An 18,209-nucleotide genomic window follows, 5' to 3' on the forward strand; every position below is an offset into this window, starting at 1 on the left:
CAAACTGGACAACATAGAAGAAATGGATAAATGTCTAGAAACATACAATCTACCAAGACTGAATCACAAAGAAACAGAAAATCTGAACAGACCAATAATGAGTAGGAAGATTGAATAAGTAATCAAAAATCTCCCAAAAAAGAAAAGCCTAGGCCCAGAGGTTTTCCCTGGTGACTCCTACCAAGAATTTAATGAAAAACTAATGCTAATCCTTCTCAAATTCTTCTAAATCATTGAAAAGGATGGAAAATTCCAAAAGTCATTTTATGAGAATAGCATTACCCTGATACCAAAGCAAGATGAGGATACTACAAGAAAAGAAAAGTACAAGCCAATATCTCTGATGGATATAGAAAAATATTCTCAACAAAATATGTGTATGTTGTATACCTGAAACCAATGTAATATTTCAGAAATAAATAGATAGATAGACAGATAACATTAGCAAGCTGAAATCAAAGCACACTAAAAGGATCATATGTCATAATCAAGTAGGATTTTTCTTTGGGATACAAGAATGGTTCAACAAGTACAAATCAATAAATGTTATATACTAGATTAATAGAACAAAAGTTAAAAAAAGCATATGGTTACCTGAATAGATGCAGAAAAAGCATCTGACACCACAACCTTTCATGATAAAACCCTCAACAATTTGGGTATATTAAATAAAAACTTTTTAAAAATTGAGTATAGAAGAAATGTACCTCAACACAATAATATGCCACACCTACAGCTAACATCATCTTTAATGGTGATAGGTTGAAAACCTTTCCTCTAAGATCAGGGACAAGAAAAGGGTACCTACTCTCATCACTCCTATTCAACATAGTATTATAAATCCTAGCAGGAGTGATCAGGCAATAAAAAGAAACAAAGTTATCCAAATAAGAACAGACGTAAAATTGTTTTTGCTTACAGATGATATGGTCTTACATATGAAAAATCCTAAAGACTCCGCCAACACTGATAGAACTAATGAACGAATTTCAGTAAAGTTGCAGGATACAAAATCAACATACAAAAAGCAATGGTGTTTAATAAACAAATAACAAACTATTTGAAAAACAAATAAAGAAAACAATCCCATTCACAGTAGCATTAAAATGCATGTTCACAGATCAGAATTAATATTGTTAAAATGTCCAAAACCATGTATAGATTTAGTAAGATCCCTATCAATATCTAGTAGCATTTTTCACAGAAGTAGAAAAAACAATCCTAAAATTCATGTGGAAGCACAAAGACCCTGAGTAGCCTAAGCACTCCTGAGAAAGAACAAAGAAGGGAGCATCATGCATCCTGATTTCAAACTATATTACAAACCTACAGTAACCAAAACAGTATGATATTGGCATTAAAAACAGTCACATAAATCAACAAACAGAATAGAGAGCCCAGAATATAAACCCTCACCTATACGTTCAATTAATATTTGAAAGGGAGCCAACAATACTCAATAGAGAAAGAATAATCTCTTCAATAAATGGTATTGGAAAATTGGATAACCAATGCAGAAGAATGAAATTAGACTCCATCTTACACCACTCACAAAATTTAACTCAAAATAGACAAATGACTTAAACAAAAAAACCTGAGGCTGTATGACTCCTAGAAGAAAACAGAGAAAATTATCCTTGATATTGGTCTTGGCAGGGTTCTTTTTTTGTTTTGTTTTTTGGTTCTGGTTTTTTGTTTTGTTTTGTTTTGTTTTGTTTTTTGATATGACATCCAAAAGCACAAGCAACGAAAGCAAAAATAAGTAAGTGGGACTACATCAAACTAAAAGTTTCTGCACAGCAAAAGAAATAATCAGCAAAATGAAAAGACAGCCTACAGAATGGGAGAAGATATTTGCAAATCATATATCTAATAATAGGTTGATATCCAAAATATACAAGGAACTTCTGCAACATAATAGGAAAAACAAAAACAAAGAAAAAAGAAAAGTAAAGAAAAAAATCACTGATTAAAAAATGGGCAGAAGATCTAATATTTTCCAAAGAAGACATACAGATGGCCAACAGGTACATAAAAAGATGCTCAATATCACTACTCATCAGAGGAAAGCAAATCAAAACTGCAATGAGATACTACCTCACATCTGTTGTAATGGCTGTGATCAAAATGAGGACATACGTGTTGGTGAGAATGTGGTGAAAAGGGAACCCTGTGCACTACTGGCAGGAATGTAAATTGGTACAGCCATTACAGGAAATAATATGGAGCCTCCTGAAAAATTTTAAAACTACAACTACCATATGATCCAGCAAATAGACTTCTGGGTATATATCCAAAGGAAATAAAATCAGGATTGAAAAGAGATGTCTGCACTCCCATGTTCCTTGCAGCATTATTCACCATAGGCAAGATAAGGAAACAACCTAATGTCAATGGATGAATGGATAAAGAAAACTTTATATATATATATAAATTATAATATATACACACACACATATATCTACACACACACACACACACACACACTGAACTATTATTCAGTCATTACAAAGAAGGAAATGCTGCCATTTGCAACAACATGGATGGACCTTGGAGACATTATGCTAAGTGAAATAAGTCAGACAAAGAAAGACAAATACTGTATGATACCACTTATATGTGGAATCTATAAAAGCCAAACTCATAGAAACGGAGAGTAGAACGGTAGTTGCCAGAGGTTGGGAGGTATAGGTAACTAGGAGATATCAGTCAAATGGTGCAAACTTTCAGTTAGAAGATGAATAAGTGCTAGGGATCTAAGGTACTGCATGGTGATTATAATTAACTACACTGTATTATATACTTGAATGTTGCTAAGAGAAAATCTTAAATGTCCTTACCACATGGTAGTCATGTGAGGTAATAGGTGGTAACTAACCCTACCGTGGTAATTATTCTACAAAATATAAGTGTATCAAATCATCACTATGTATACCTTAAACTTTCCCAATGTTGTATGTCAACTATGACTGGGATAAAGCTGGGAAAAAATATGGTGGGAGCCCAATAACTAAATGATGCAAACTCTTGAGAAGAATGCAGTCTGTGAGTCTAATGCAAGCCATCCCACTTTCTACTTTCTATCTTAATTATTCACCAGTTACTGTTGAACAAAATTCCCATAAGAACAGACTGATAACAAAATTTACATTTGTTACTCAAAGTGTGGAGAATGGAATGTGTATTAAGTGCATTACCATATACCAAGATTTTAGAAAATAACACTCATGATCCTGATATAAAACTAAGTTTTGTTTTGTTTTTTTTAAAGATTTTATTTATTTGACAGACAAAGATAGCGAGAGAGGGAACACAAGCAGGGGGAGTGGAAGAGGGAGAAGCAGGCCTCCCGCAGTGCAGGGAGCCCGATGCGGGGCTCGATCCCAGGACCCTGGGATCATGACCCGAGCCGAAGGCAGACGCTTAACAACTGAGCCACCCAGGTGCCCCGATATAAAACTAAGTATTAACGTTTGTGCCAAAAAACTTTGACCAGAAGAATATGTAATTTCTGTACCCTCTAGTATTAAGAATTTGAAAACAACATAATTCTATATAATTAGTCATCACTCATCAAAATTTCTGTAGTTATAATCCTGACAACTTCAGCATTCCCAAGGAAATTTATCTTCTTTGATAAGAAATATACCAGGTTTGTATGTGTAATATTGACTGTTTAATTTCTTTTCTTTAATTTAAATCCAAAGGATCACTAACAGCCTAAGAAAAATAAACCTTTTTCATAAGTGGACACTTTTAGTAAGCATTCTTTTATTTTTAGGCACTTCTAATATATACCTCAAATTTTTCTCTTAAGACTTGTATAACCATCATGATGACTTTTAGTATTTACCTTGTATGTAAAAATCTATGTTGTAACTATATACTAGTTTCTCAAAGGGTCACCCAAATAGTATGGCTTGTATAGAGTGATGACATCCCATTGATACCTATCTAAAAAGGAGTTTGCGTGACAGTTGTCAATTCTAAAATATTAACATAATAGAAAATACCATCTAATCATTATTGGCAGTATGTTTAAAGTGCTTATTATTTAAGATACCCAGCCAAAAGAGTAACAGGAAATGTGAAACATCAGGAATAGGCAAATTTGGAGCTACCCAAGGTCAAAGTATTTCAAATCTTAAGGTAGTATGTGTTTAGGAAGGCTACTGATCCTTCAGTTTGCCTGAGAGTGCTAATGCAACTGATGTAAGGCTTTGTAGAATTTCCTATAATCTCTTGAAAGATTTAACAGCAGGGATCCATTTGCTAAATAAAAGGAAAACAGATCCCTCTGTGCGGTCTCTCCAAGAGGCTACATTTACATATGCACATCAGGTTGTTCAAAATACAAAATTATTTAGGAAGGACCTGGAGTCTAGTAAATACATATTTTGCAAGCAACCAATTATTAATTTAAGGTTTCTTGGACTAGAGTATCTATTTTTTAGAACTATCCATTTGACTAATTCCAGTGCCCATCTCCTTGCCACTGTTTTGATGAATATTGCACTTTTCTGTGTGAATTCTGTTCAAAACTCCCTCCCCTTTTACTTGCCTATCCCAGTGGAATGAAACCTCTGGCAAAGGCAACCAAAAAATAACATATTTTAGACTGTGACCACCCCCAACTTTTGGTTAGAGCACTGAAATTACTTTGGGAAATGTCTCTTCCCCACTGTGCATGGCCTTAGTGGGACTCAAAATCAAGTTTCCTACTTTCCCACAACCAAAATGTACACATGCCCAATAAGCACTTGAACTCTACATGTTTCCTTCTAGTTCTATAGGCTGTTATTCTATTTTTTTCTACTGCAATTTCTCCCTCTTGCTGACATCCATCAACACCTATGAGATTCAAGCTGAGAGTCTCTTCCAATAAAACTTCTGTAAAAACCAAGAAAAGAAAGGCTCACCTGAAGGCTGAATGCAGCATTACTGAGTCAGGAGAATAAATCAAATCTTCTGCCTCTAAAGTTTAGTGGGTATATTATTATGTAAGAGCATGGTTACTTTCCAATGTAAACTACCCCAGAACAACAACGTTCTTCTCCCCTACCCAACTGACCAAGAAATTCTATTGCTCAATAGAATCCTCTACTTTTGAGTCTCTCCTATATTTAAAGTCGAGCTATGTTCCTTTTCATTACATCTTTAACCTCAGTACCACAATCCCATGTCCTTCCACTCCTAATCATACCAAGTAGGTGAGAAAAGGAGGAGTTCACTTTATCTTCAGATCCTTTCATATTCCTTCATGATGCTCAAGTGCAATGAAGGTAGGTAGGAGGGGTGAGAAGGAATTGCTGAGATGTCTTTTCCAGTGTCTATTCCTTCATGCAGCAAAAACACTCTGTCATCATCTATTTCTAGTCTCACATCCACAATGACAGTCTATTATTGCCTGGAAGAAACCCATCCTTTGCAATCAGGGTGATATGCATCTGAGAATCATCAGAACCAGGAAAGACTAGTTTTCTCAATAAATATGTGATGACTTTACAACACAAAGGATGCTGACTCCCAGTCAGTTACTGTGGGACGTAGGACCAGAATGAGAAGTTTTTGGCCCAAAAGCCAAAGCATTTTCTGCAACGGTTTCCATGTTGTATGGAAGAACATTTTATATCATAGTAATTCAAGATGCATAAATTTTTTCAAAGCAATGCTATTTCTTATACCCTTTAAAAATTAAAATACCAGTACGTAATTTTCTTTTGGGTTTTTAATATGACTCTCTATGACTCTCTCTTCCTTAAATGGCATTCATTACCCCATTTAGGTCAACCTTGTCGGCCAACTAAGCATCTATTTTCTTCCAGAGTTCCCCCTTATCGCATGCCTCAACAAGGCTGTTTTCATAGTTCTACTTATGTATTTCTACTCTAAGAAAGCAAAGATTATTATTATTGCCTTGTGGTTGTCACTACTATAATTATTATTTATAACTATTATGCTGGAACAGTATCTGACACAAAGAAAGTACTCAGACATACATTGTATATAAGGCAGACCAGCAGATATTTTATGCCATCTTTTTCCTTCTATAAAATCAGTTTATTATAACAGATTAATGATAAGTTTAGAAAGCTAAATTGGAAAAACTTCCAACAGTTTCACTGTGCCGACTACAGCCATTAAATCATCACCTCTTCCATTATTAAAAGACTATTTTTAAATTAAATGTGCGGGGCGCCTGGGTGGCTCAGTCGTTAAGCGTCTGCCTTCGGCTCAGGTCATGATCCCAGGGTCCTGGGATCGAGCCCCGCATCGGGTTCCCTGCTCTGCGGGAAGCCTGCTTCTCCCTCTTCTATTCCCCCTGCTTGTGTTCCCTCTCTCGCTGTGTCTCTCTCTGTCAGATAAATAAATAAAATCTTTAAAAAAAATAAAAATAAAAAAAATAAATTAAATGTGCATTTATTGAGACTACTCTATGTTGGACATTATCCTGGGTATAGAGTGTTGAAAGACAAATACAACATAATGCCTATTCTCAATAAACTTACATTATACTGGGAGAGGATAATTAGCCAGATTACAATAACATGCAATCAATTCTATGACACAGTTATGCAAAAGGTATTATGGAACTTATGGAAGAGACACTCTCAATTATATTAATGAAGGTAAAAGCCAAACAACTAAAGTAAACCTTGTCTAGATTAAGTAGAAAATAAATTATAAATTTAAATTATTATTTTAAAGTGTTTTTTTTTTTTGAGAGAGAGAGAGAGTGCGCATGTGCATGTGCCCACACACAAGCAGGAAGGGAGGGACAGGAGGAGGGAGAGAATCCTAAGCAGGCTTCACACCCAGCAGGGAGCCCAATGTGGGTCTCGATCTCATGACCCTGAGATCATGACCTGAGCCAAAATCAAAAGCCAGACACTCAACTGACTGAGCCACCCAGGTGCACCCTTAAATTATTATTTAAATTATGCTGGACAACCCACAGAATCCCTGGGGAGGCCAGGGAACCAAAGTCAGAAACTGAGCCCAAACAAAGGATGACTAAGCTATCAGTATCAAAGCCAAAAGAGGTGCCACAGAACCAAGTTAGCTGGGGCACCACTGTTGCTGCTACTCTTGGAATGGAAGCTGGGGACTGTGCTACTGCTGCCAGCTCATGCTGGACGCTACTCCAGCCCGAGAACATGGCTTTCAATGCTGCCACTGTCAACAATACGGGTTTTCCATTGCTCCTGCTTCTCTGTACCCCCAGGTCTTGATTCACCTCTTGTGTGAATGTCTGATTAGCCAAGATTGGGTTATATGACTATATCTTCGCTTCAAGGGAGGCTGGGAACATGAACACCTGGCCATTTTAGCTCTACAGTGAGATGCAGGCTTGTTTACTCCTCAAGACTTCTGCAATTGGTCATTCTCCATGAATTTATTCAGGGAAGTAGACTTCAAATGGAGTGTTGTTAAAATAGACAAATGTATACATGGCAATCCGAAATAGGATCATGAGGCAAGATTAAGTCAGGGATGGCTATCCCCAGGGTGTTATGTTTTGAGAAAATAAACTGGGAGTTAGTTGGCAGTCCGGGCAGAGGTATAGGATTTACAAAGGAACAGAGTATCCTGATACCTACAGAAGGTTGACTGTGGCAGGGTAAAGAGAGTGTGTATGGGGCTTGAGGTGGGAATAAAAGAGAACAGGGAGACTATGCGAATGAGACTGGTGACTGAAGCAGACTCTAGATCAGAAAGGACCTATAGGCCATGCTAGGTAGCTTTTACTTAATCCTCTGGGGAAAGGGAGACCAGAGACAGATAATGAAATGGCTTTCTTTCTATTTTAGAAAGATTATCATCATAGCTGAACAAATACTATAAGAGAGGGGCTAATCTGGAGGCATGGATAGCTGTAGCTATGAATGAAGGTGAATCAAATGGGGCTCAGAAGTAAACGGCAATGATGGGCTGGCTGAGGGGTCACCCTCAAGATGTGCTAAGAAATGGAGTCAGGGTTAAAATCTAAAATGCTGTGCTAACCACTGAGAATCCAAAAAATAAAATAAAAAAGATAAAGCTTCTTCTTGGGGAATTTACAGTTTGGTTTTAAGCACAACTGAAGATAAATTATATCATGGGAGTTCTTGTGATTGTATGTTTTGAAAATTAGCCTTTAAATGTTTAATACTTGTATTTAAACTAGGACCACTGAACACATCATTCAGGAAACAATGCAGTGAGGCTTTAAAATGCCTCTGAGTTTTCTATATTCACCATAATACAGACAGAAAGAAAACAAAACAAAACAAAACAAAACAAAGGAAAAGAAAACCCTGAAATTCAACCTAGATGGAGACATTGGGAATTAAAGACATGCTGCATCACATTGCTTTAAGTTTTGTGAGGGGATCATAAGACAGAAGAAGGTAGTAGAGTCAGAGTGAGGGCAGCTGTAATAAATCACAGCAAACAGGTGTAGGATATAAGTTTTTTACGACCCACAAGCCACAAAATTATATCATAAAATTACATATCATACTTGCTTCATCTACAGGCTTTGTTTTTCTAAAAGGCAAAGGAAGACATGCAATTCCTCCTTCCTTCTCTCCTTCCCTTAAATATTTATTGAATGCCTTCTATATGTCAAATACTATGGGAGATTATAGGGTCACAAGGCAAAGTCCTTGACCTCATAGAGGTTATGGTAAGGTGGGGAAGACTGACAATTTCCACACAATGGAAGAGAACATTGCATCTCTGAAACAGAGAGAAGCACAAAATCCTATAAGGAAAACAGAATCCCATAATAAGCAAATCCAACTAGCTCCTGAGATCTAAAAAAGAACTGAGGATTGAAAAAAAGTTATTAATAGTCAATTAAGTCTCACCTAATTATTCAAGGAAAAAATATTCTAGATTAAGATATACTATTAAATAAAAATAAGTTCTATGGTTTATCTGACTAATAATGGTTAATTACTTTATAAGGCCAATTGAAATATCTGTACTAAGTAACTGTCATGAAATACCAAAAGGATAGTTTTAACTGTTATTTCAGGTTTTGAAAAGTTGACATCTGTCATGATACCATGGGTAGTAGCAAATCATTACTATTTATGTCATATTGTGAAGCAGTGGTCATGGGATTCTTCTGAAAATTGTCTGGCAAATTTGAAAGTCATATGTGATGCCCTTACTCTCATAATCATTGAACCAAATTTGATTCAAAAGTCTAGAATATATTAATGTTGTATATACTATCATAAACATTTACTTTTACCTTCACTTTAGAAAGAGGAGTCTGTATGTCTAATTTAGGCTATTTAGGTTATTACGTAGACCTGAATATTAAAGCACATTGGAAGTGAATAATCTCTCATTCCTTGTGATATTAAACAATATATTGCTTTTGTTGATATTGCATGTGCATTCATTCAAATAAACAGGGCAATTTATGCAAACATAACTGTTTTACAAAAATCTCATCATCTAAGAAATCATGTTACAGATCTCTCTGAAAGTTCAACAAGGAGCAGCATCCATGCATATTTAAATCTCCCATGACTACATGAGAGAATTATTGAGGTTTTCTTTGACAGTTTAGAGCCTAGGCTTCCATGTTCCAAACAAATTATATGGCCTTCTAATGCAGGATGGCTCTTTTCCTCAGAGATCATTGTCTTGACTTGTTCTATCAGAGTATGATAAAGGATTGCTCATCCATGTTCTTGACTATGTGCATGGTGGATACACCTCACACTCTAGTTCTATAAGTAGAACTGCTTCAGGACTTAAGTCAAAAGTAAGGTTTGGAACTAAAGTATTCTGAAAGGGTAAAACTCTTATTTATTTATTTATTTATTTGAGAGAGAGAGAGCGTGGGGAGGTGCAGAGAAGAGGGAGAGAGAGAATCTCAAGCAGACTCCCTGCTGAGCCACAGCACTCATGCGGGGCTTGATCCCAGGACCCTGAGATCATGACCTGAGCCAAAGTTCAAGGCTTAACTAACTGAGCCACCCAGGCACCCTGGGTGAAACTCTTAAAGACATTTATAAAAGAGAAGAATCATAATCTTCAAAGTTAAACTGTTCAGAAAGAATGGAAGTAACTCCTTCAAGCCTGCTAGCAGTACACAGAAACATCAATGAGTTTATGCTCTCTCTCACTTGCATTCTCTCTCTCCCTCTCTCTCTCTCTCACACACACACACACACACTACATACATAGGACAATGTTAATAGTTAACCTCTTTTTCTTCTTATGCTTCTTATATAATGAAAGCATATTAGCAAAAATAGCAACTCAGCTATTATATACACATGTAATTTATATTACATTATATAATTATATATAATATATAAAACTTTGTAGTTATAGCTAAAGGTAAATGTCATCTATCACTTGCATTATTTTCAAATTTTTAAAACTCAAACAATAACTCTACTAATGAATAAGGGACAGGCAAGGCTAGGTAGGGAGAGACAGGTAGGGGGCTACCTAATCAGGCTCACAGAAACCCAGATGTGGAGAAATGTTATAGACAAGATATTAACCAGAGAGAAGGGAACATAACAAATCCACTTTGTCTGTTCTAAATATAGGTGAGATATTTTCATAATATTTACTAATCCACCTTGTTTGTCTTAAATGTTGTAGACAAGATATTTAACAAGTTCCCTGGTCAGTTTTTTTATAAAAGACTGACCATAAAAGCCCTCAATGGCAACCCTTTCGGGACCCCTCTCACTCTAGAGAGATCCTTTTCTTTCCTTTATGTTCTCACCTTCCCTTAATAAACTTTCACTTCACTTCACCCTGTTGTCTGAGAGATTCATTCTTCGTGAGACAAGAACCCTGCAACACTAATCTATGGAGAATGGAACTGGTGTGATGCACTAATAAGAATCTGGTATTGTTGGGTGTTAGGTGATTCCCTACCTTACTTATGTTACTAACCTGATGAAGCAGGTATTCATCTCATTCTCTACCTGAGGAACCTGAGACCTAAAAAGTTAAATCATGTATCAAAAGTTTTACAGCATGAAAGTAATAGTGCCTGTTCCTCAAATCCCCATCCTCCTGACATCAGAGTGCTTGCTCATCTCCATGCCCCACCACCCCTTCTACACATTCACATGGATATGGATCTTTCTTAGAGAACCAGGTTCTACAGTCCACAGATAAGAGAAAAAGTAGACCTTTAAAATTACCCTTAAAAATTCCTTAAGCATATATCTTCCAAGAAATTCTAATAAAACAATTTTTTCTTTTCCTTTTTTATGTTTCTGAATTAGAATATATTGCTGTTTCTTTGACTGAATATCAGAGGAAGCAGTTGGATTATTTTAGAGATTGTGGCATATGAATATGTATCTGTCTACTAAAGTCATGCTTGGGGTAGGAAGATGCTCACATTATGAGGCCACAGAAGTGAAAACAGCTGAAGAAGCAATACAATCATGTTTCCCACCTCAAGTTTTCTCTAAGTAATCTACACACTGGTGAGTAAAAGTCCTGCCTGCCATTTAAATTGCAATATTCCTTTTTATTTCTTTAGGGGTGGAACAGGGGTGTTTGTTAAGCACATCAGTAAATTCACTTATATTAATTGCACAAATGATATGGTTTCAATGAAATTTATTATAAGTACATAATGAATATCATAATACTTATAGGAAAAGAACCAATCTTTGAGGTATTACCTGAACCCTCAATGTTTTCTTGTGATTCTGCAACTGGCTTTCTAGTTACTCTCGTCCCCAAATTCAAAGGCTCTCCGACTGAAGAATCTCATACGAAATGGCTGCCAATGATACAATCTTTATTTCTGTGCTGGGTCATTTCAATGTATGTTTAACTAAAATTAGGAGCTGGGAGTTCATACCATATTGCAAGGGCTTTTCCTTTCTGCAGTATCATTATACAGCAGACTCTGATGTATCTTAAGTTTTCACCAAGTGACACTAGGAATAAACAACCATATGAAACTCACCACTGACATGTCTATAAAATATAGACTTTTATAAAAGATCCAGAGCAAACATTTGTCTTGCTTCTGTCCTTGACTGAACAATCAACATGATTTTGACCTTATGGACACTGTAAATTTTGTAACAAAGTGGGTAGTACTCTTTGCTTTGTCCAGTACAAAGATTCAGCATTAAATTTGAGACCCACTTGCAGCAATTACGTAGAATAAGATGGTATCTCAACTGTATCTCTGAGCTTTATCTTACTATTTTACCCGTATCTTCTCTTTATTTTTTTCTATTGGCTTTTATGCTCGTATTTTAGTTATTGCTCTAAATTGGCTTCTAGCATTTGGGTCAAAGCAAGAGTCAAAGAAACAAAAAAAGAAATAAAAATGCAGTTACAAAAACTGATAAGCTATTCCTTTGGAGATTCACAAAGCCAATTATTAATGACTCCTATAAATCATAGCATGCATGACACAAGCCCAGATTTAAGGTTTCTCTCCTAATCAGAAAATTTCTGGCTGAATTATACTAAGTATGTTTCCCTTAGAAACACAGTGGCTGGGACTGTAGTAGTGAATGAGACACACATGATTTCCTCTTAGAGTCTGGGGGACAAGACAGAAAACATCAACAACAACAAATTATACTAGCATGTGACACTGCTGTGGGAGAAGACACTAAAAATACAAGGCCAAGCGAATAGACCCAAGGAAGTTTGGAGTACATTTATATAAACCTAGAAATGGCATTTAGGATGAGACCTGTCAATAATCAAGTTTTCTAGTCAAAGGTATGAAGAGTAAGAATATTTCAGTCAGATAGAAAAATATAAAAATGACCCAGCTCTCAAGTGAATTATTCAAATTAGAGCTAATGATAAGGGACTGAGTTAAAATCATGGGATTTACACAAGCCCTGGCTCCCTTCTTTCAGTAGCCACATGCAGATAGACCATTTATACGCTAACACATTACATGTCTGGGTGTATCTGTGGTGTGACGGTCAAGCATTCAAAACCATGTCTTAAGGATTTATGACATTTTTCCTCATGAAAGGACCTTTTTTGTGTGTGTTTTCCTTAATGGTCAGCTAACTATTCCAGTCAGTAACAATTTAGATTAGATGAAATTCTTACAGCCCAAACTGAGGAACTAACTTTAGCATTAAGAACTTTACAGGAATATCCAAGCATGAGTTTTTTAAATATGTGTTTACTGTATCCAATATTTCCATATGGGGAAGCCTCAATATTTATTGCCAGAATTCCTAAGTGTGAAGATTTTCTCTCATTTTTCAAAATCTGCCCAGTGGAAACCAGCTGGCCAAACATTTGAACTCATTACGTCCATTTTCAGCATAAAAGAATGTACTACAAGTGCTACTTAATTGAACTGCCTTTGTCAAAATGAAGTTCAAAAGACTATTTGTCTAAATACAGTCTACTGTCTAGATAATTTATTTAACTTTGTTTTGGATAAGTCATTCAGAGTTGTCACTGTCATTCCTCTTCAAAGCAAAGAGACCCCATGACTAGGGTCTCATAATTCTAAACAATTTGCACATTTTGGAGAGGGGCAGAGAGGAAGGGCATGCACACTTAGCAGCACTGCCTCAGGTTTCTGTATGCAGACTGCAATCCACACGGTTATTCATTACACATAAGTAAGATATCAAATTTAGTGCGTAGTCTGTTGTCTCCCTTTTGGCTACTAATACTAAAGGACTTCAGTTTCACACTTTTGAAAATATTCTCTTCAAAAATGGCGAAGTCTTATAAATGAAGGCTTTACCGATTTACTTAACGGCAGTAGGGAGTGTGAGAGTAGGGGTATGGTGATTATCTACAGTGTTGGTTTAACGAAGATTGGAAAGAACACTACAAGCCACAGACGCATGAAGAGGGTCATCTTGACAATTGCAATCTCTTCCTACCTGCCTCTTTGGAAATCTGCGTGAAGGATTCCACACCTTTCTCTCCGTAACTCCCTTCAGATGCAAGGGTAGACACGTAATTCCAGCCTAGGGCCTTTACAATGTCCACCATAGCTTGAGCTTGGAAGGAGTCAGGTGGGACCACACGAGAGAAGAAGTCGTAGCGCCGATCATCACTTAACTCAGGTGCTGTTGATGCATAACTGATCTGGGGGATCTGGAAAGAAAGGAAAGCACCACATGAGAGATCACACTACCAGGATGTGAGAGATTCATTTATACTTAGGATAATTCACTCAAAATACAGGGCTTGAGCTCCAAAGAGGATGTGTGTTTTAGCAAACAACACCCTGCAACAGCAAACCATCTAAACACAACCAACTACTTTCAGACAGCACAAAAGGATGTACTTTTGTGCCTTGGCCTTTTGTTTCCTCCTCAGAGGGAATGAGGATGGCATGGGAATCACATGAGTCATGGTGGTTAGGAGAAAAGAATTTGTAAACATTCTGACAAACATTTAGAATCATGCTTTACTTCTTTTTTTTTTTTATGTATTTATTTGAGAGAGAGAGCGTGAGCAGCAGCAGGAGGGAAGGGCAGAGGGAGAGGGAAAAGCAGGCTCCCTGCTCAGCGGGGAGCCAGTCACGGGGCTTGATCCCAGGACCCCCAGGATCATGACCTGAGCTGAAGGTAGATGCCTAACAACTGAGCCACCCAGGCGCCCCCATGCTTTATTTCTTAAAAACTATTAGAAACTACCACCACCACCACCACCACCACAACAAAAACACAACTGCCTAACTGGAGTTTGTATAGAGATTGGTTTAGTTGTCACAGCTCATGAATATTGGGGATGTCATTAGGCATCTAACATTGTTTGCGTACTGATCATCTGTGAGGAAATATCTAAGCAAGCTGCATGCATTTTTTCATGTATTCTTCACAAGAATATTATGAAGTAGCTAAGTAACACCCTTAGAACCTTGCCACAAGGCCTTCACTTCAGTAGTCCCTGCACTTTGGAGGGCCTTCCTCAAAATTTCCTAAGCTCCTCTTTGGGTGGTGATAGAGGGCTGGCAGTCCTGCCTACGTGGAGCCCACATGGGTGTCTGATTCCCATTTTTCCATTTATTCAATCCTTGGGTCCTCTACCCTGCACGGGATTAACCAGATGTCCCAAGGAGCTCTACAACTTACACCTGTGAGGATCATCCTAGGGCCCAAAAGCAGGCCCCTGGTTCCAGGAAGGTAGCCCAACATGCAGATTGCTCCCATTACCTGATATAGTACTTGTTTCCTAAGACTGTATGAGATTAGGCTACCTAAGATGGCCTGACATGCTGATTTTAGCTCAATCAAATTATGTATACATAAAGAGGCCCTATAAAAAGTGTTTGCTTGGGATCCCAAATACCCAAGAGGAAGCCCCGATGTAGCCATCAGTTAGGACCCTGCCTTAGATCCTAACTTCAGGGCCTCTACACTAGTTACTATTACAATGCACGTGCTTGTTCTTCTAACACTAGCATGCAATAGCCTATGATTGGTACCATTAATCTGCCTGTAAGAATGAGCGACTTCACAAAATTCTGCTTGCACACTCTCCTAGGACTTACCCTTGCTTTATCATATGGATTTTTTAAGTATCTAAAGGCCAGTTTTGATCTTTGCTCAAGCCAAGCCCAACAGTCAATTCTGCTCCAAAGATGCCAAAGCTACACTCAAGTTGATTCTCTGAGCCCTGAAAAATTCTACTCAGTGTTGATCTATTCTTCTCCTTCCAGTGCAGTTTGCCTAAGTAAACCCATTTACTGTTGTTTAAAGCTGGTTACCACCTCTGTAAAGCTCATTTCTCTACCAACCTTTCTAGGTCAACATTACTCTCAAGTCAGACGACCCTGACATAGATGACCCACTATGCCGCCCATCCTTGATGCACTTTTTCTCCTTGACCACTGGGGGCACTGTCACTGATTCAAAGCCCAAAACCAGCGTGAGAAAGTCTGCTGATGAGAAGCTCCTTGCGATAGGGGTAGTGAGGTGTAGTGGAAATAAAATGGGATTTAGTATTGACAAGATCTGGAATCAAAGCCTGGTGTTTCTCTTCATGAGTGTTTACTCTGGTGAAGTTATTTTATCTCAATGAAGTATCATTAATAAAAGGTTGTTTTGAGGGATAAGAATAATTGATTATGCATTGCTTAGCATAACGCTGGGACAGACTGGTGGATTCATATATGGGGGTGACGATAATCAAAACAGAGAACAGTGTGTGTTTCCTTACTAAGTTTACCCATTCCTCATATTTGACTTCCCAAGTACTCTGTGACACGTTATCGCAAACATTCCCCTTACTGTCCTAAGGGAAGAACATATTTTTTTTATATATTTCTGTCATTATTGCTTTAGAAATAATGCTTATTATTTATCCAACTCTTTCTTACAGCCAGTTATATTCTAAAAGTTTCCTATGCATGAGTTTATCTCAACATCAATAAATATTCTTTACTATATTATTACTACCTCATTTTACACAAGCGCAAGTTGAGAGTTGAAAGTAGAATGTGACCTTGCCTCAAGTCACGAAGTTGTAAGATAGAGAGCAGTACTCACACCTGAAACTGTCCAGTGCGAACTTCTGAACTCTCAACTATGATACTTTGCTGAATTGCTAGTAAAACATTTTAATAAGAATAAAACAATGAAGGGAAGTAGATTACTGGAGTCCACAGCACTGACTACAGAGCCACTAAAAGTTTTTTAGTGATCATTCTTAGACTGTTACTCAAACATTTTATGTAAATGCCTTGTTGAAGCTTATACAAATACCTTAGTAGAATGAGCTCCCTGTTTCATTTATCGTTCCAAGGTTATAAATTTTAGGTAAGGAAAACAGCAACTGAATAAAGACTTTGGGGGGTGGGGGGAGGAAGGGATTAAAGGGAGGGATGAAGAGAGAGGGAGAGAGGTGGGGAGAGAGAGAGAGACTTTTTCATATGAGAAATAAAAAGGGAAGAAGCCAAGCATGTCAATACATTTCCATCAATTTCAACTTGTGGAAATGTAAAAGCTTCATGCTGTTGCACAGATGCCTTTGCTGCCAAAATCCCTTTCTACCTTTGAGACAGTGCTAATGAAGACACATCCAGCCCTCTACTTGAATTTGCATTTATGTAGCTGCTGTAAAATATCAGAAATGTAAAGCGCTCCCAGTGCAAGTGCATTTTCTAAACCGTGTCCCAAATTTAGTGATGAAAATTCTGGTGAAACAGATTTCTTCCCTCACTACCATGTACCCTTTCAAAGTGGTCACTGTCCGGGGTTTATCTCTTTATTATAAATAAAGTTTAAGACTCATATGGCCCTTTAGGACCATGTACACATCTTATACACAGTGTACTTATTTCTACATTATGTATATATTAGAATAAGGAATGAAAGAACAAACGGATTTCATTTCTGTGATAAAAATATAGCTGCATAAGGACATGCCTCCTCACAGTAAGAGATGAGAAACTGCAAGAATTTATGTAACCCATGGAATATGATGCTACTTATTTAAGTATTATGTTGCATATTTAGTTACTTGTTTTCAAAATAGTGTTTAAGCACACCAAGTAATTATTTTGAAGTGTATGTTATAACTGGTACATACAACTGGCCAAATTATTTTTAGTCATCTCCGGTGAATGACCTTCACATTCTCCTTGATACCTAGCGAGACTTTCTCTTCCTGCTACTGAAACCCTCCCTTCTTGGCAGTCTTCTATAGTAATGCAGAATTGATCTTTCGATGAAGAAAATTTAGTGTATTAATGCTTTGGCTATAGAGAAGTAGATATTCCATCCCTCTTTGAGACTTCCTTTCTCTGATAAAACAAAAAACAAAAAACTAAAGCACTTTTTAAAAATTTTATGTATTTATTTGACAGAGAAAGAGAGAGCACAAGGGGGAGAGGGACAAACAGACTCCCCACTAAGCAGGGAGCCCAGACCTGTACACTGGGCTCAATCCCAGGACCCCCGGATTAAGACCTAAGCCAAGGCAGATGCTTGACCAACTGAGCCACCCAGGTGCCCCAAGCACTTTTAATCTTTATCATAGGACTAAATTTTCATTTTATTTTATTATTCTCCTCATAAAAATTTGCCTATCACATAAACATGGTTTTTGTTAATGATGAGTTCCAAATAGGCTTGAGACATTTATAACCCATTGTAATTGTTTAGAATGAATTTGTACTTTTTCTTAGAAATGTATATTATTTGTGAAAAATAGAGAAACAAAAAGAAAATAACTTTAATGCCTTCATCCCTGTTAACATTTTGTCT

The 18,209-nt window shown here is 37.1% G+C and overlaps 1 protein-coding gene across 7 annotated transcripts in view; it reads right to left on the reverse strand.

Moving 5' to 3' along the window:
* GRM7 (glutamate metabotropic receptor 7) overlaps positions 1-18,209 on the reverse strand; it is a 932,433-nt gene that overhangs the window by 627,950 nt on the left and 286,274 nt on the right. For all 7 annotated transcript variants that reach the window (XR_013449112.1, XR_013449111.1, XR_013449110.1 and 4 more), the window contains exon 2: positions 13,875-14,091. Coding sequence is in view for 3 of the 7 variants with exons in the window: in XM_078075756.1 (XP_077931882.1) it covers positions 13,875-14,091 (217 nt within the window). In the remaining 4 variants the exon portion in view is untranslated. The remainder of the gene's footprint in view (positions 1-13,874; positions 14,092-18,209) is intronic.

The sequence above is a fragment of the Halichoerus grypus genome, chromosome 1 (assembly GCF_964656455.1).
Source record: "Halichoerus grypus chromosome 1, mHalGry1.hap1.1, whole genome shotgun sequence".
Classification (NCBI taxonomy): domain Eukaryota; kingdom Metazoa; phylum Chordata; class Mammalia; order Carnivora; family Phocidae; genus Halichoerus; species Halichoerus grypus.